The following is a 19339-nucleotide window of genomic DNA, read 5'->3' on the forward strand; positions in this document are numbered from 1 at the left end:
GCCTCCTCTTGAGCAGGTGGTAGTTCATAAAAGGAGCCCTAAATATGTGTAAATTTGTATATGTTCCATGGAATTACAATCTATATTTTCCCTTTTGGTGTTATTTATCCAACTCCAAATACAAATAAATAGCATAATAACTGTCTCTAACTTACTCTCCTTTTTACTAAGCTGTGGTTGAGGTTTCTATTGTGGCCCAGAGCAATAAATGCTCCTATGCTCATAGAATTCTTATGAGCATCAGAGCAACATCGAAATATTTAGTGCCCTGGGCCATGGTAGAAACCTCTTCCACAGCTTAATAATAGAGGGCCTTAGACAGGCCTATGATGAGATAGCTATAGAAGGCGAATGGGCAGCAACTAGTGTTCTTTTTTATTATTTTTAATAAAATTGGAAACATACAATTTTGAATCCTTGATAATATTTTTTTTTTAACTTCATGGGTTCATTTCAGATAATAGGATTGTTGAGTAGTCTCCTCTGGATGACACAATATTTGTTTGCCGTAAGAATTTTAGAGCTGCTGAAGATTTACTCTGTCCTGTGCTGCACTTTCACTAGAAGATGCTAGTATTCTTTTAACTATGGAGACTTTTATTTCTCACTCAGTAGAAACTCTTTACCCAACAGTAGGCTTTACTTTGACAATAGATAGCATTGTGTGTTATTTAAAAAGAAAAAAGATAAACTTGATTTTTTTTTTGTTCTCTAGAAAATTGCCTTTATGGTAGCATTAGGCCTGGTTACAACAGAACATTTGGAAGGTAAGCTGTTTCAGTTTTGGAATCTTGTATGTTTACCATTTGTTTTTCCTGCACATAGTACATGAACTTGTAAAATAAGCTCAATTAAATAGAAACATAGAAACATGATGGCAGATAAAGGCCAAATGGCCCATATAGTCTGCCCTTCCGCAGTAACCATTATCTCTTTCTTTCTCAGAGATCCCACGTGCCTATCCCAGGCTCTTTTGAATTCAGACACAGTCTCTGTCTCCACCACCTCTTCTGGGAGACTGTTCCATGCATCTACCACCCTTTCTGTAGAAAAGTGGTGTATTAAGGGTGAGCGGCTCCCGGGGTGGTGGCACCCCTCCCCAGCCCCCGCCATGTGCACGCCCCTTCCCTTTTTAACTTCTCCGGTGAGAGTAGCATGCCCACGTCGATGTCGGCTCGCCCTTTGACGTCACTTTCTAGGTGTGGGTCCCAGAAGTGATGTCAGAGAGAGTACCGATGCTGACGTAGGCAGCAACCTCGCGCTGGGGAAGTAAAAAAGGTACAGGGGAAGGCAAGGAGAGGAGTGGGGGGGGGGTGCGGAGAGGAGGGGGTGCTGAACCATTAGGAAGACTACCCAGGGCATCTGCCTCCCTTACTAAGCCACTGATTAAATGGTCATCTCTTATCAGCAGGGGTAATCATGAAACGTCAAAATTAATCCAACGCTCTCAACAGTTTTTATGGTTCAAGGACCTCGGTAGCAATTAGTTTCACATGAGATGCTTTCTCAAGATTTGTTCAATTTATCAACGGTCCCCAAAATTTGCCTCATATTATAACTCCATTTAAACCACCCTTATTTTGAATTTTATTAAATTGAATAAATGTAATACAATATCCTGTTCATATAAGCTAACCCCCTCTTTTACAAAGCTGCACTAGTGGCTGCCACGCAGCAAAAGCCCCAAAGCCCTTTAAATCCACATGGGCTTTGGGGCAGTTACTGCAGCAGCAGCTGCTGGCATGGCTTTGTGAAAGGTGGGGTAAATTATTTATACTTGTATTAAATTTATTCTATTTAACAAAATTCAAAATATGTAGTTTATATGAAGTTAAAATATGGTGCAAATTTGTGAGGGCTGATGATGAATTGAGCAAATCATTGGAAAGCATCTCATATGAAACGAGTTGCTACCGAGGTTCTTACCTATTAAAACTGTTGAGAATGTTGGATTAATTTTGATGTCATGTAAAATAAGCAGAACTTTTAGTGTGCCTATTTTATGCTAATTTTCCAACAGAAAAAAGAAAACAAAGATGTTTTTCTTAGAAAAGTGGTATAAAGTAATGGAGCTAATAGTTCTCACATATTTTACACCTGCTCATTTTTTTGCAGGCAGTCAAGAAATATAAAATAGCATGCTTTCTTGGAAAAATGTCATGTAAATGTGCTGTTGTCCTCCCCCAGTCTAAACATACTTTCAGGAAAACCTCCTTGCAATTTAGCTAAAAAATGCTAAAAGTAAAGCTTAACTTAAACAACCAAGTCCTAGCATTAATATAGCTCAAACACAATACTTTTAATCCCACAAGGTGAAAAACAAACAGGAAAACAAAACATCATTCAATACACCAAATGTGTCAAACACAAGGCCTGTGGGCCAAATTCGACCCACCTGGCCTTTTTATGCGGCCCGCGTTGACTGTGCGCCTGACACTACACTGTAGTGAAATCCTTTCCAGGAATCTTCTTAAGTTCTGACTCCCCCACCTACCACTTCCCCGCCACTGAAATTTAAAATATTCGGGCAGCCAACAGCACAACAAAGCCAGTCTCCCGGCGTTGGCCTACCCAGGAAGTGTTCTTTCTACAGCATCCTGCCTAGGCAGTAAGAAGCTGATGACGGGAGGCTGGCTTTGTTGCACTGTCAGCTGCCCGAAGATTTTAAATTTCAGCGGTGGGAAGGCGGTAGGTGGGGGAGTTGAGAACTGGAGACAGGTTGTACCATAGGATCCCACTGAGAGGGGAGGGCTGGGTTTGGGAATGAGAGAAGGACATGCAGCACATGCTGGGGGGGGGGGAGGGGGTTGGGAAAGCAAGAAGGACAGATGCTGTACGGGCTGGGATTTGGAAGGAAAGAAGCTGCACGGACTGGGGGTTAGGAAGGGAGGGAAAGAGAGATGCTGCCAGTGGGTGAAGGAAGAGAAAAAGAAAATTCTTGAACATAGGAGTGTGGAGTAGGAGGGAAAGAGAAATGATATACATGAGGAAGAGGGAGATTTGTTGGACCTTATAGTGGTGGCGAGGAGGGAGATCGGTGTAACAAACCCATTGTCTGCAGCGGTTTTGTTACTATGACATGTGTAAAGTTTAGCCCCAGTGCAGAAGAGCTGACCAGGTCAGTGCACAGGAACTTGCAGGCGATGACTATCTGGAATAGCCAGGATGAGGCAGGGAAAGTTCTGCAGGAAAGCTTGCACTCTTGTATAAAGCCTTGAAATCCTGGCAGGAGACTTGTTCCTGAAATGCTTGCTGTTCCTTTAAAAAAGGAGCAGGGAAATCTGACTCCTGGCAGACTTAGCAGGTCTCTAGAGCAGTGGTTCCCAACCCTGTCCTGGAGGAACACCAGGCCAATTGGGTTTTCAGGCTAGCCCTAATGAATATGCATGAAGCAAATTTGCATGCCTATCACTTCCATCATATGCAAATCTCTCTCATGCATATTCATTAGGGCTAGCCTGAAAACCCGATTGGCCTGGTGTTCCTCCAGGACAGGGTTGGGAATCACTGCTCTAGAGAACTGATTCACCTTCCACCCCCCTCCCTTCTCCTCAGCCAGGCAGAGGGTGTGTGGTTTTGAGCTCCCTAAAATGGAAGCCAAAGAAGGAAGGGGGAGAAGAGGAGGAACTGAAAGGTGCCCAGCCAGACAGTGAAAGGCTGGAAGACTGAGAGATGCAGGAAGTTGATTCTGCCCCAATCCTGAAACAGCTAAGTAACGTGGAAGCTATGGATTTGCAAGCAGCAGGGAATGAACCAGAACCTAGTGTAGAACTGATGGAAATCAACTGCTGTAAAAGTGAGTGTGCTGAGTTGCGACATTAACTCTCTGAGGAGGACATTGCTATGAACTGTGTTTTGTTTTTGAGTGTTTTGCCTAGAAGAAAGTATCTTGTGCTGGCAGAAGTTTTTCCTACTTATGGACTGTAATGTTTCTGAGCTAGTGGTTTTTTGTCTTTTCAAAAACTAGCTCAGAGAAAACGTTTGGTTTTTCCTATTTTTGTTTTCCTGAGGTTTTGGCATTGAGGTATACAGAGACAGCTAATTAGTAGTAGTACAGTGTAGCAGCTGTGCTTGGAAGCCATTCTGAATGCTGAGCCAGCCTGTGTCTAAGAACTGTTCTTTGTATGACTGCAAGTTGCTGGACTGTAAGATTGAGAAGCTGATATTTGTACATTTTGCTTCACTTATAACCAGAGACAGTTATTTAAGAACTCTTTGGGCAAAAGCTGCCTGCATGCAAGATACCTTGATAAACTTAAGCCTTTGCTACCAGGGGCAAGATATCTTGAAACATTAAGCATTGCTACTAGCTACTTTAAGAACCTGCCTGAAAGTATTGCTATACTGTACCTCTCTGTATCCAGTGTCTTTACCTAGCATAGTGCTGGCAAAGAAGTTAAGATCTTTGGAAGTTTATCTAATTGCAACAGCTGAGGTGGCTGTTGGCCAGTTGCTGGAGGAAAAGCTGTATTTTTGTGTTTACTGCTGAAATTCCTTGCTTGTGCTATTTTTGAAACAGTTGAATTGTTCTATGAGAAACAGGATGCTTTGAACCCAAACACAGAGACTGGCCAGTGACCAAGAATAATAAATTTCTCTAAGAACTTGAACCTTGGTGGAAGTTTCCTTCTGTTGCTGGAAAGGGAAATCCTTAACCAAAATACTGTGGTTTAACCACAGCTTAGCTGTTGCCAGGCCTGAACGGTACCCCGAGCTAAAGGAGACATGCCGGTCCAGTATTTTGTCACAACCCAGGTGATCTGCTGCGCTCATCAGAGACCCCGGGTTGTGACAGAGTAGAGATGACTCAAAGAAGGGAGAGATGTCAGATTCCAGAGAAGGGTGATGGAAGAAGGGAAGAGAGAGATGTCAGACCACTGGAATGGGAAGAAGGGAAGAGAAAGATGTCAGACCACTGGAATGGGAAGGAGAGAAGAGAAAGATGTCAGACCACTGGAATGGGAAGGAGAGAAGAGAAAGATGTCAGACCACTGGAATGGGAAGGAGAGAAGAGAAAGATGTCAGACCACTGGAATGGGAAGGAGAGAAGAGAAAGATGTCAGACCACTGGAATGGGAAGGAGAGAAGAAAGAGATGTCAGACCACTGGAATGGGAAGGAGAGAAGAAAGAGATGTCAGACCACTGGAATGGGAAGGAGAGAAGAAAGAGATGTCAGACCACTGGAATGGGAAGGAGAGAAGAAAGAGATGTCAGACCACTGGAATGGGAAGGAGGGAAGAGAAAGATGTCAGACCACTGGAATGGGAAGGAGGGATGAGAGAGATGTCAGACCACTGGAATGGGAAGGAGGGATGAGAGAGATGTCAGACCACTGGAATGGGAAGGAGAGAAGAAAGAGATGTCAGACCACTGGAATGGGAAGGAGAGAAGAAAGAGATGTCAGACCACTGGAATGGGAAGGAGAGAAGAAAGAGATGTCAGACCACTGGAATGGGAAGGAGGGAAGAGAAAGATGTCAGACCACTGGAATGGGAAGGAGGGATGAGAGAGATGTCAGACCACTGGAATGGGAAGGAGGGATGAGAGAGATGTCAGACCACTGGAATGGGAAGGAGGGATGAGAGAGATGTCAGACCACTAGAATGGGAAGGAGAGAGAGATGCCAGACTGCAGAAAGGAGAGAAGAGAAGGAGAGAGATGTTAGATCTTGGGAAGAAGAAGGGAGAGAGAGAGATGCCAGACCAAGGGAGAGGAGAGGATTCTAGGCTATAGGAAGGAGAGGAGAAAGATGCCAGAAGCGGGCTGGACATGTTACAGTGAAGCAGGCTGGACAATCAGCGAATTCCAGGATACAATTGGCGAAGATGTCACTGAACAGTCAGTGGAAACAGAATACAATTAGTGAGAAAACACAATATCGACATGTTGTTAATAATTTTAGAAGGGGTATCTGACTAGGAGATAAATCTATCGAACAGAGCTATCTTAATTTCTTTCCGAAATGCGCCGTAGATCAACCCGGCTCTGTTGATGTAATTGCTTAGCCAGATCTGCTGTTTGCTAGCTTGGAACTTAAAGGTTCTGTCCAGAAAGGACCTGTATTTGCAATCAGTGATCCTTGGATAGGCAAAAAGATTGCGATTTCTGGTTGTCCTCGTGGGGATGTGCAGCTCAAAATGTGGTAAGAGATGGGTAGGGGCCATTCCCCTATGCCAGGCTGCCAGGTGATTATGTTCTGGAGGCACAATTTTCAAGTTGTGATTAATATTTTTATGGGGGTGGGGATCAGTGATCACTTGGGTAGTGTGTGTGTGTGGGGGGGGGGGCTGTAGTTTGTGTCTGCAGTGCTTATCTGGTGACTTTAGGTGGATTTTTGTGACTTAAACCAGTGTTCTTCAACCTTTTGACACCTATGGACCAGCGGAAATAAAATAATTATTATGTGGAACGGCACCGGTCCACGGACCGGCAGTTGAAGAACACTGGGCTAAGTCTTGCCCATCTCCAATCAGTCTGCGCCCCAGACCTCGCCCCCATAATAGTACTAATTGTAACACCATTTTTTCCATTCATTTTTCATATATACACACAATATAATTGTATTAACAACACGTGGAGGGGCATAATGGAAAGGGACGTCTAAGTCTGTTTATGTCCAACTCGCAAGTCGTCCAAAGTAAAATACAGCTTAAGACACATTTTTCGAAAAATACGTCCAAATTTTTTTTCATTTCGAAAATCATCTAATTATACGTCCTGCCGAGCTGATCGTCCAAGCTGCTAAATTGTCCATCTTTATACAACATTTTCGTCCAACTTTTCGTCCAAGTCCAAAATGCCTAGAATAAGCCCTGTTGGATGTGGGAGGGATCTGCAAAGTGATGGACTGCACACCCAGACATGGCACCTAAATAGTGGGGTACCTTACAGGGCACTGCTTTGAACTTCACAAAAAGGGTGCCATGTCTTCTCCTCCCTTATAGGTTACGGTGAGCCCCCCAAACCACCTCCATAATCCCGTAGACCCACTTATCTACCACCCCAATAGCCCTTATGGCTGCAGGAACCACTTATAAGCCAGGAAAAAAGGGTTTTGGGGGTGTATAGGGGAGTTTAAGTATCAATGCAGTGATTATGGGCATGGGTCCTCCTCTCTATGGGTCCCTAACCCACCCCCAAGACGACTTAAGCTGCCTCTGTGCTGGACAACTAGGCTTTCCTATGCCCGGCTGCCAGGTGATGATGGTCTGGAGGCTGAATTTTAAAGATGTGATTAATATTTTTATGGGGGGTCAGTGATCATTGGGGTAGCGTGTGGGGGTCTGTGTTATGTGTTTTCAGTGCTTATCTGGTGAGTTTAGGTGGGTTTTTGTGACTTAGATCATGTTTTACATGGTCTAAGTTACAACGTCCAAGTTCCGTCGATCGTGGGGTATATAACTTTCGGTTATACATGCTATACGACTAAGTCTAAGCTGGCCCACGTCCCGCCCTCGACACTCCTCCTGAAACGCCCTGTTTAGCTTTGGTCGTCCAGCGGCCTAGGTCGTTTAGAAATATGTCCAAAACCCATTTTTAGTATCGGCACTTGGATGTTTTTGAGACATGTTCATCCAAGTGCCGACTTAGGCCGGTTTTTGGACGTATTTCTCTTTCGATTATGAGCCCCATAATGGTTAACCACAAAATTAAAATACACAAAGCACACTGTATGCTTTTTAACATTCATTCCTACCAGAAAACAGATAACCCCATGCAAATGCAGGACCAAAAACTAAAAGTACTAATATTTACAAACAAACCCTAAGATGCAAGACTCTGCAAGCAGTACAACTCCAGAGGAAAAGAAAGAAATGTATTTCTTCCTGAACAGACAAATCAATCACTAAATAAAAAAAATAAAAGCATTTCCCCTACCGTTGTTGTCTCTCTCCCTCCATGTGCCTTGCCTTCTTGCCTGCCCTCCGGTGTTATCATTGTGCCGGTCCACTGTGCGATCAATGCAGCGTCTTTGGGCCAGCTCCCTGAGTGCTGCACTGCACAAAGCTGTGGGCAGCGGCTCCTCCTACGCATCCTGCGCCTCATCTGGAAGCCTTCCCTCTGACGTTGCGACGTCAGAGAGAAGACTTCCGGTTTAGGCGCAGGCAGCGCGTAGGAGCCTTTTCCCATGGTTTTGTGCACTGCAGCACTCAGGGAGCTGGCCTGAAAATGCCACGTTGATTGCACCGTGGACCGGCGGCTGAAGAACGCTGTGTTGGGCCCGATGGACGTGCCGACCCTTGGGACTGGCAGAAAATTTCTGTGGACCAGCACCAGTCCATGGACCGGTGGTTGAAGAACACTGACTTAGACCATGTTTTAAATGGTCTAAGTCACAACATCCAAGTTCCATCTATGCTTTGCTGTATAACTTTCGGTTATACATGCAGTACGACTACGTCTAAGCCTGCCCACGTCCCGCCCAAATCCTGCCCTAGACACTCCTCCTGAAACGCCCCGTTTAGCTATGGTCGTTCAGCGGCACTGTGAAGGCCTAGGTCGTTTTTAAATACATCTAAAATCCGGTTTTACTATCGGCACTTGAACGTTTTTAATTAATGATCGTCCAAGTGCTGACTTAGGCTGGTTTTTGGACGTTTTTCTCCTGCCATGATCATTGTGGGGGAGGTGAATTCTATAACCAGTGTTGTTTTTGACAGACACCAGTTACAGAATCCAGCTTTTAGGCGAAGGACTGCCCCCTCCGCCTAAAAGCTCTTGCCGAAACATAAACTCAACCTTAAAAAGGGAGCAATAATTATGCTGCTTAGAAATCTAAACACTGAAAGAGAATTCTGCAATAATACCCGCCTCATCATTAATGACTTAAAGACCAACCTCATAATTGCTCAAGTAATAGCAGGTTCAGCAGAAGGAGAGTTAGTTTTTATTCCCCGTATTGATTTGGCTCCAACCTCCACTGATTTGCCCTTTACATTACGAAGGCAACAATTTCCAGTCACATTAGCCTTCGCCATGACAATTAATAAAGCTCAGGGGCAAACCTTAGAAAAAGTTGGCATTTACTTGCCAGAAACAGTATTTAGCCATGGCCATTTATATGTAGCTTTTTCAAGAGTTAGGCGTTTTTCTGACATTCTAATGAAAGTTGTAGACGGCCCTAACCAAGGAAAACTATTACCAAACTCAAACAGAATATTTACAAGGAATATTGTCTATAAGGACATTTTATAGATATATGACATAAAATAAAACAAAAACAATTATTTCTCAAACTAATCTTCATGTCGATAATAATAAAACCCTTAGCCAGGCATGCACACTTTGAAACTCCATGCACAATAGAATAGAACCACCATGCAGGGAAGCATTTGAGCGCCAGGCATTCCTATGGCCCCTTTGGTTAGTCAGGGTTTCTTGGGCTGTCTGAAAAGTGTGTGTTATGTTCTGGTGAGGGGGGTTTGGAGTAACTGAGGCTTCGGTCTACATGTTTGCATGTTTGTAGGGATAGTTAGTTGGGGAGGGGGAGCAGTTTGGATGAAGATAGTGTGGGAGAGAAGGATCTCACGAGATGAGGAGATTTGTGAGGCATTTTTGGATTTTTAAGTGCAGAGGTGACTATGTGAGTGGTACAGGGGTCTGCTGGAAAAAGGGGAAAGCAAACAATTTTTGAGGCCCGCAGCATCCAACAAAAAAATAAGAGTAAAAAATTATTTAAAATTCAGAAAATTGTTTAAAGCCAGGAAATCAACCGTACAAAGGATATTAAAGCTCCCACAGTAAGTTTGCAGTAGATTTTGTGGGCTGTTAAGTCTAACTTCTACACATCTATTCCAGCACCCGTTAATGTAACAGGCTGAAACACTAGTTAAATATAAAATAATTCCAAGTTAAAGCAATGGTGCACAACGTCCAGAGGGGACTAGTTGATCATACAACCTTGACAATACAGATAATACTTCTTGAGGAATACTTGTTTATAAAGTGCACTCATTTAAAGTAACCAACAGATAAGGATTAAGAACTGCATGGAGACATTATTGACAAAAGTTTTTCTCTTCCTACTGGAGAAACGCTCTTATTTGAGAACAAATCCAAAGTATTAGGTGTCATATTAGACTCTGGTTTTAACCATGAAGAATCAGGTAAATTTCTTTGATAGAAAGGTATTTCACAAATTGCGCCAACTATGAAGTATTAAGAATTCTTTAGATTATAACAGCTTTCATACTGCTACCTTAAACTGACTACTGTAACTCATTTTATGAGGGCATCTCAAAGAAGCTTCAGAATAGAATACAAACAACTCTTGCAAAATATGGTGATTTTGATTTCATCTTGTGGTCTTGATTTTAAAAAGAAAAGACCACAAGATGAAAACAAAATTAGTGGGATTCATAAAAATTATCCAGAAGCGTGGATATCCAAGGATAATCAGGAAGAAAAAGATCACTGCAGAGTAAGTTTAGCCAGCATATCACTCCAGACCACCTGCAACCTCTTCAATATATAAGAAAACCACAAATAAATACTGTAATTATAACATTGCAACATTTATTTGTGGTTTTATTATATATTTCCCTTTGATCTGCTTTTGTACATTTTTGAAAATTCAGTATAAAGTGTTTTAGGTTTTTGGGGTTTTTTTAGAGAAACTCTAATGTAGCTGGAGTTTCATTACTAAACACTAGCCCTGGTCTCCAGCTGCTGTTGTTTCAGATGAATGTTTTCAGAATGATTTCTCCTACTAGCAGCAGAGCCCTTCAAATGTACATCTCAATCCTTTACCATAAAATCTTTCAAAAGCATATATATTATGTTAGACTTTGAGTAGTAGTATATACAATGCTTGTTATATTTAGAAACTGGTAATATAATGTTCCAAAAAGGAATTTTGCTGAATAAGTTCCATCTACATTTTTCTTTAGACAGGATAAAGGGAAACTTGTAGTAACTGTTTCTTTCTATGATTATAGAAATCCAAAACAAACGTCAGGAAAGAAAACGAAGGAGCACAGCTAACCCAGCCTACAGTGGACTTTTGGAACCAGAGGTACTTCATTCATTTGAATTTCATTTCTACATACAGTACTTAAAATAGACATATTCATGAACAAATGGAGATTAATTTTTTAAAAAAAGTTTCATCCTAAAAATTTTTAGAGTATAGATACACAGGGCCTGATATTCAGAACAATGTGAGCAGGCCAGAGAGTCTCTGGCCTGCTTAAATCACTGATTGACATCTAAATTTGGCAGTGTTGCTGAATATCAGCTCTGACTGCCCCCTCCCCCCAAAAAATAAAATAAAATTGGGCTGGCCAAGGGGGCGATGCTGGGAAGGAGCTGAGGCTTAAGCAGGCTCCTGTGATATTTAGCCAGGGCCCACAAAAGATGAGCGGGTGAATTTAGGACAGCTTAAAAACTGACACATAGTGAAGAAAACTTTCCTCATATGCTCACAAGCTTACATTCGGCGCTGCTGCTTAAGGCTCACAGAGCAGCAAAGATGCCATCCGTTCCATCTAGCCTAGTATCCTATCTTCACGGAGGCTAATCCAAGTCACAAGTACCTGGCAAAAGCCTAAATAGTAACATCATTCCATGACACCGATCCAGGGCAAGCAGTGGCTTCCCCCATGTCTGCTTTAACAGCAGACTTTAGACTTTTCTTTCAGGAACTTGTCCAAACCTTTTTTGAAACCAACTTCATTAATAGCTCTCACCAAATCCTCTGACAATGCATTCCAGTTCTTAACTATTCTCTGAGTGAAAAAAATATTTCCTGCTATTGGTTTTAAAAGTATTACTCTAACTTTAGTGAGTGTCCCCTAGTCTTTGTAAATCTTGATGCAGTAAAAAAAAATCGATCCACTTGTACCTGTTCTATACCACTCAGGATTTTGTAGACTTCAATAATATCTCTCCCCAGCCATCTCCTTTCTAAGCTGAAGAGCCCTAACCTCTTTAGTCTTCCCTTATACAAGAGGAGTTCCATCCCCTTTATCATCTTGGTTGCTCTTCTTTGAATCTTTTCTAGTGCTGCTTTCCTTGTTATCAACAGCAGATGAATCCAGAGACTAGTGGGATTACATTCATCAACCAGCAGGTGGAGATAGAGAGCACTTGATTTATCTTCTAGTATATCTTGGATGCACAGCCTCCTGGCTAACCAGTATACTCTATCTTCAGCATGTTGATGGATGGGTTTTTAACAGCTCCTGGATTCTGCTGTGGATTTCGAGCCAGGCTTAGCGGCAGCTACCAGCTCCAGTTTCCTGGATCTGAAAAATTGCTGCTATCATTCTGGTTCCTGGTTTCGGCTCCTAAGGACGGAAAGCTGTTTGCTCCTGTTGCTGCGGCTTCAGTAGAGCCTAGGGGTGTTGGCATAACGTTCCAACTTTGGGGGCTATACCTGGGCCCCCCAGATCCCTTCCCCACCCTCCCAGCCGATGGAAAGAAGAAGCTGATGTGGTCAGAGAGTCCTTTCCCATAAAAAGAAAAGCCTGACCATGGGTGCCAGCACAGTTCCCTGTGCGCTGCAGCACTAGCGCTTCTCTCTTTGCCTTCCGGTAGTGCAGGACCACTTGAGTACTTGGCTTAGGCCTCAGTAGAGAGAAATGTTCCTGTGGCTTAGGCCTCAGTTTAGAAATGTTCCTGCACATGTTCCTGCGGCTTAGGCCCCAGTTGAGAAATGGTCCTATGCATGTTCCTGCTGCTTAGGCCCCAGTTGAAAAATGTGCCTGTGCATGTTCCTGTGGCTTAGGCCCCAGTTGAGGAATGGGTTTGCGCATGTTCCTGCAGCTTAGGTCTCAGTTGAGAAATGTTCCTGTGGCTTAAGGCCTCAGTTGAGAAATGGACCTGGGCATGTTCCTGAGACTTAGGCCTCAGTTGAGAAATGGGCCTGGGCATAGGCATCGGAATGGGGAAAGCCACAGGGGCCATGGCCTCTTCAAAGATTGGTGCCCACCCTCCCACCCGCTTCTTGGTGTTCTAATTTTAAAATCTTCCAGCAGCTGCCGCACAGCGTCAGCGAGAAAGCCTGCCCCGGAGCACTTCATTCTACTTTCAGGGGCAGGACTGCTCGCTGACATTGCGCAGCGGGGCTTAGGCCTCAGTTGAGAAATGTTTCTGTGGCTTAGGCCTCAGTTGAGGAATGTGCCTGCGCATGTTCCTGCGGCTTAGGCTTCAGTTGAGAAATGGGCTTGGGCATGTTCCTGCGGCTTAGACCTCAGTTGAGAAGTGGGCCTGAACATGTTCCTGCAGTTTAAGGCTTCAGTTGAGAAATGGGCCTGGCCATAGGTGTTGGAACAAGGAGAGGGCACAGGGGTCGTGGCCTCTCCAAAGATTGGTGCCCGCCCTTCCAGGTGTTCTAATTATTAAATCTTCCGGCAGCTGCTACACAGCGTCAGCGAGCAAGCCTGCCCCGAAGCACTTCATTCTATTTCCGGGGGCTGGACTGCTCGCTGATGCTGCGCAGCGGCTGCCTGAAGATTTAAAAGTACAGTGCCAGGAGGAGGTAGGTGGAGAGTCGGGAGCTGGAGAGAGTCCACACCGTAGGATTCCGTGGGGCTAGGGCAGAGCTCCTGGGCATCCCCAAACCAAGCAGTGTTCTGCTGCCTATGGGCCTGGGCATGTTCCTGTGGCTTGAGGCCTCAGTTGAGAAATGGGCCTGGGCATGTTCCTGTGGCTTGAGGCCGCAGTTGAGAACTGGGCCTGTGGTTTGAGGCCTCAGTTGAGAACTGGGCCTGTGGCTTAGGCCTCAGTTGAGACATGGTCCTAGGACTTAGGCCTCAGAGGATGGACCTGGGGCTTAGGCCTCAGTGGAGAAATGTTCCTGCGGCTCAGGCCTCAATTGAGCTGCGGGATGGGGGCTGTACAGTGCCATTTTGGGGGGCAACACCTGGGCTCCCAGGTCCCTTCCTCCCTCTCCCCTGAAGAACCTGGATACCATAAGCTCACTCGTTCTGTGGGCTTGGGGCTACAGAGGTTGCCATTCTCTTCGGAGAGGCGCCAATGAGAGGAGTTTGTTACTCTTTTGCCGTTTAGGGCAGTTGAGGCTGTTTCAGCCATAGTCGTGCATGGCCACTGGCTTGCGGCAGGAGGCCCTGAGGGCATTCGGCCAAGGCCTTTCCCTCCCGCTGTGTAAGGGGAGGGGGCATCACTACAGTTGCCGGCACCACTGCTGTCAGTCTTTCTCCTCTCGGAAGAGGGACACTGCCTCCGGCAGTGATGCCTTTGTTCTCGCTGTTCGGCAGGCCTCAGGAGGTTGGCCTTAGCCAGGGTGCCATTTCGCTGGCGGCCTAGTGTACCTTGTTAATCCCAGATGGCTGACAGTTAGCTGGGGCTAGGCTAGTTGTGAGCTAATTGCAGCTCTCTCTCTCTCTCTTGCTCAGAGTTTTTTCTTTCCACTCCTTCAGTGTCTGAGGTCGTCGCTGTATCTATTTGGGGGCTCTGGGAAAGACACTTGTCACTTTGGGGCCCAGGTACAGTTTTGGTGTCTTGCCTCTCTTCTGGCATTCTTCTTGACTTTGGTCAACAGTTTGCCTCCTGTGGGAGCCCTATGGATTTGTGCTTCAGAGGGCTTCAGTTAGAGGAGGAGTCTTCCCTTGTCCCGTTGCCAGGCTTGATGCCCTAGACCTTTCCGAGGGAAAGAAGGTCTGGTCTGCAGTGGTGTTCATGGGTTTTGACATCAGCTAAGGACCATTGCCAGGCATATTGGTTCCATTCCACAGGAGGTTATTTGTGGCCAGGCGGTCATGATAGGAGGCTGCTTTGCACTCATTCTATTTGTGGAGGGGGCGATATAGCTGTGGTTTCCGCAGCATGATGCTCTCAGGCGAGGAAGGCTTCTGCTCACATATGCTAGGGAGGTTAGCCTCTGTATGATCGTGGGTGACATACTATCTCCTTGGACGCGTGCTGCAGGGCAGGATTTGGGGGTGAAGGATTTCCCATTCACTTGTTTATTTCCCTCCCTACGTTTGGACTGCTTTGGTACATCCCACTAGTCTCTGGATTCATCTGCTGTTGATGACAAGGAATGTAAAATTAAAGAAAAGAAAATTATCAGATAAGGACATAGTCACAGCAGATGAATTTAGAGGCCCACCCTGTTGTGGGTTTTGTCACTCTCAGGCATGGTTTCAGCATGCTTTCAGCTTAAATTGCATTCTCAATTTTGAAGCATCAGTGGTACAGGTAGCACATGTGAGGGAATGAAGTTGCATATGTGTCTTATGTTTCATATGTCTCATGCCTTTTATGTGCTTTACTTTGTGCTTTAATTCAACTGTTTTGAGAAGACCTATACTGGTTGGCCAGGAGGCTGTGCATCCAAGATATCCCCGAGGATAAATGAAGTGCTCTCTATCTCCACCTGCTGGTTGATGGATGTAATCCCACTAGTCTCTGGATTCATCTGCTGGGACTAAAGGAAAGAAAATTATCAGGTAAGGACATAATTTTACCTTATCTTTTTTGAGATAAGGAGATCAGAACTGAACACAATACTCAAGGTGAGGTCACGCCATTGAGCGATACAAAGGCATTATAACATTTTTAGTCTTGTTTACCTTCCCTTTTTAAATAATTCCTAGCATTTTATTTGCTTTCTTGGGCGGAAGGATTCAACGTATTGTCCACGATGACACCCAAATCTTTCTTAAGCGTTGACACCCAAGTTGGATCATAGTATCCAGTAACTAAGGTTTGGATTATTCTTCCCAATGTGTATCACTTTGCATTTGTCCATATTAGAATTCATATGCCATTTGGACATCCAGTCTTCCAATTTCCTAAGGTCTTCCTGCAGTTTTTCACAGTCCGCATGCATTTTAACAATTTTGAACAGTTTAGTGTCATCTGCAAATTTAATCACCTCACTCAATTTCCAGATCATTTATAAATAGCACTGATCCCAGTACAGATCACTGCAGCACACCACTATTTACCCTCCTCCATTGAGAAAAATAGCCATTTAACCCAACCCTTTGTTTTCTGTCCAATAACCAATTCTTAATCCATAATTCAAGCCTCCTTTTGTACACAGATGGATCAAAAATTGGTTGGCAGGTAGAAAGCAAAGAGTAGGAGTGAAGGGTCACTAATTGGACTGGAGGAGGGTCACGAGTGGTGTTCTGCAGGGGTCGGTACTCGGGCCGCTGCTCTTTAATGTATTTATAAATGATCTAGAAACAGGGACGAAGTGCGAAATAATAAAATTCGCAGACGACACCAAACTATTTAGTGCAGTTAGGACTACAGAGGACTGCGAAGATTTACAAAGGGACCTGAATAAACTAGGAGAGTGGGCAACGAGATGGCAGATGAAGTTTAATGTAGAGAAATGTAAAGTCTTACATGTAGAAAACAGAAACCCGAGGTACAGCTATACGATGGGAGGGCTGGTAATGGGTGAAAGTACCCAAGAAAAGGACTTGGGAGTAATAATGGACAAGACAATAAAGCCATTGGCACAGTATGCAGCGACCTCTAAGAAGGCAAGTAGAATGCTAGGTATTATCAAGAAAGGTATTACAACCAGAACAAAAGAAGTTATCCTGCCGTTGTATTGGGCGATGGTGCGCCAGCATCTGGAGTACTGCGACAAGAGGGTTCAGAAAAGAGCGACACGACTGATAAAAGGTATGGAAAATCTTTCATATGCTGAAAGATTAGAGAAACTGGGGCTCTTTTCCCTAGAAAAGCGGAGACTTAGAAGGGACATGATAGAGACTTACAAGATCATGAAGGGCATAGAGAAAGTGGAGAGGCATAGATTCTTCAAACTTTTGAAAACTACAAGAGAGCATTCGGAAAAGTTAAGAGGGGACAGATTCAGAACCAATGCTAGGAAGTTCTTCTTTACCCAGAGGGTGGTGAACACCTGGAATGCGCTTCCAGAGGGTGTGATAGGACAGAGTAAGGTATTGGAGTTCAAGAAGGGATTAGACAATTTGCTGAAGGAAAAGGGGATAGAAGGGTATAGATCAGTGGTCTCAAACTCAAACGCTTTGCAGGGCCACATTTTGGATTTGTAGGTACTTGGAGGGCCTCAGAAAAATAGTTAAATGTCTTATTAAAGAAATGACAATTTTGCATGAGGTAGAACTCTTTATAGTTTATAAATCTTTCCTTTTGGCTAAGTCTTAATAATAATATTGTAATTTATAGCTAAAGAGACATATGATCAAGAAACTGTTTTATTTTACTTTTGTGATTATGATAAACATACCGAGGGCCTCAAAATAGTACCTGGCGGGCCACATGTGGCCCCCAGGCCGCGAGTTTGAGACCACTGGTATAGATAGAGGATTACTATATAGGTCCTGGACCTGATGGGCTGCCACGTGAGTGGACTGCTGGGCATTATGGACCTCTGGTCTGACCCAGCAGAGGCATTACTTATGTTCTTATGACTCTTTAATTTTCGCAGGAGCATCTCATGAGGAACTTTGTCAAAAGCTTTCTGGAAATCTAGATACACTACATCAACTAGCTCGCCTTTATCCACATGTTAATTCACACCTTCAAAAAAGTCAAGCAAATTGGTGAGGCAAGATCTCCCTTGGCTGAACCCATGCTGACTCTCATTAAATCATGTTTGTCTACGTGTTCCACAATTTTATTTTTTATAATTGTTTCCACTATTTTGCCTGGCACTGAGGTCAGGCTTACCAGTCTGTAATTCCCTGTATCTCCCCTGGAACCCTTTTAAAAAATCAGCATAACATTGGCCACCCTCCAATCTTCAGTTACTACAGATGATTTTAGTGACAGGTTACAGATCACCAACAACAGATCAGCAATTTCATGTTTGAGTTCTTTCAGTACCCTGGGATGTATACCATCGAGTCCAGATGATTTTTCACTCTTTAACTTGTCAATTTGGCTTAGTACATTTTCTAGATTCACTGCGATTTTATTCAATTCCTCCATCTCATCACCCTTTCCAGTTCTTATATCTTCTTCCGTAAAGAGCAAAGCAAAGAATTCATTCAGTCTCTCCGCTATGGCCTTATCCTCCCTGATCGCACCTTTTACTCCTTGATTATCCAACAATCCCATGGATTCCCTCACAAGTTTCTGCTTTTGATGTACCTAAAAAAAATTGTTGCTATAAGTTTTTGCTTCTTTGGCAAGTTGTTCTTCATATTCTTGTTTAACTTTCTTTATCAATGCTTTGCATCTAACTTGCCAGTGCTTATGTCTCTCTTATTTTTTTCATTGGGTTCCTTTTTCCATTCTTTAAAGGATGTTTTCTTGGCTGTAATAGCCTCTTACAATTTGCCTTTTAACCACACAGTTTTACATAATATGTTTGTTTCTAGCAGCCACTGTTCACTGGTATGCCTGGGAGGCATCAGATCCTAAGGTTGCACAACTTCCCCCTCATCATTGCTGTCATTGTCTTTCAGCATGACATCCTTTGGTTCAGGCATGTGCCAAGTAATGGCCAGGTTATGTAGCATGCAAAGCTAGCTAAAATAAAGGTAGACAAAGCTATGAGGTCAGATGGTGTACATCCGAGGGTGCTTAAGGAATTTAGGGAAGTTCTGGTAGCTTCGCTGACTGACCTTTTCAATGAGTCTCTAGAGTACTGGAGAAGGGTGATGTGGTCTCTCTCCACAAAAGTGGAAGTAAAGAAGAAGTAGGAAATTACAGGCCAGTAAGTCTGACTTCTGTGGTAAGCAAATTAGTGAAATGCTTTTAAAACAGAGAATGATCAAGTTTCTGGAATCCTGTGGATTACAGGACTGGAGGCAACTAGAGGTAGTTCTTGCACTAGATGTGGTGTATTTAGATTTTAGCAAAGCCTTTGACAGTGTTCCAAACAGACGTCTAATAAACCACAAGCAAATCATTATCTTAGGAGACTTTAACTTTGCAGATTATCCAAAACTCACTGGGGCGCAAAGAGAATTTGCCAAATCGCTGTCAGATCTGGGATTCATCCAACAAGTCCACTCCCCCACTCACCCTTCTGGAAACACTTTAGACTTGATCTTTATCTTAAAAGGCCCACAAAATGATAATAAATCTACCCATCCTTCAGGTCCCTTGGCTGACCACTACATAATCACCTTCAAACTACAAATTAAGAGCAAAAAAACAGCAGAAAATCCTTCATCACAAAAAACAACCACACTCGACCCTAAGTCAGTAAACCATCACGCTTTGTCTCTTGGCATTTCCAAACTATACCTAAATACAGGTTCTATAATGAATTCATTAGACAAGAAGGCACAGATATGGCACTCAGGCATAAAATCACTCTTTGAGAAATTAGCAAAAGCCAAAGATGCCGAAACAAATGCAAGATCCTTCACATCACCCTGGCTCACAGAAAGTCTGAGAGGACTAAAAAGGAAAGTT

At 43.8% G+C, this 19339-nt stretch overlaps 1 protein-coding gene across 2 annotated transcripts in view; it reads left to right on the forward strand.

Annotated features, from left to right (window-relative positions):
- Positions 1-19339, forward strand: part of PHF21B (PHD finger protein 21B) — a 535870-nt gene that overhangs the window by 409710 nt on the left and 106821 nt on the right. For both annotated transcript variants that reach the window (XR_004540159.1, XM_033952615.1), the window contains exons 8-9: positions 716-767; positions 10939-11015. Coding sequence is in view for 1 of the 2 variants with exons in the window: in XM_033952615.1 (XP_033808506.1) it covers positions 716-767; positions 10939-11015 (129 nt within the window). In the remaining variant the exon portion in view is untranslated. The remainder of the gene's footprint in view (positions 1-715; positions 768-10938; positions 11016-19339) is intronic.

The sequence above is a fragment of the Geotrypetes seraphini genome, chromosome 7 (assembly GCF_902459505.1).
Source record: "Geotrypetes seraphini chromosome 7, aGeoSer1.1, whole genome shotgun sequence".
NCBI lineage: Eukaryota > Metazoa > Chordata > Amphibia > Gymnophiona > Dermophiidae > Geotrypetes > Geotrypetes seraphini.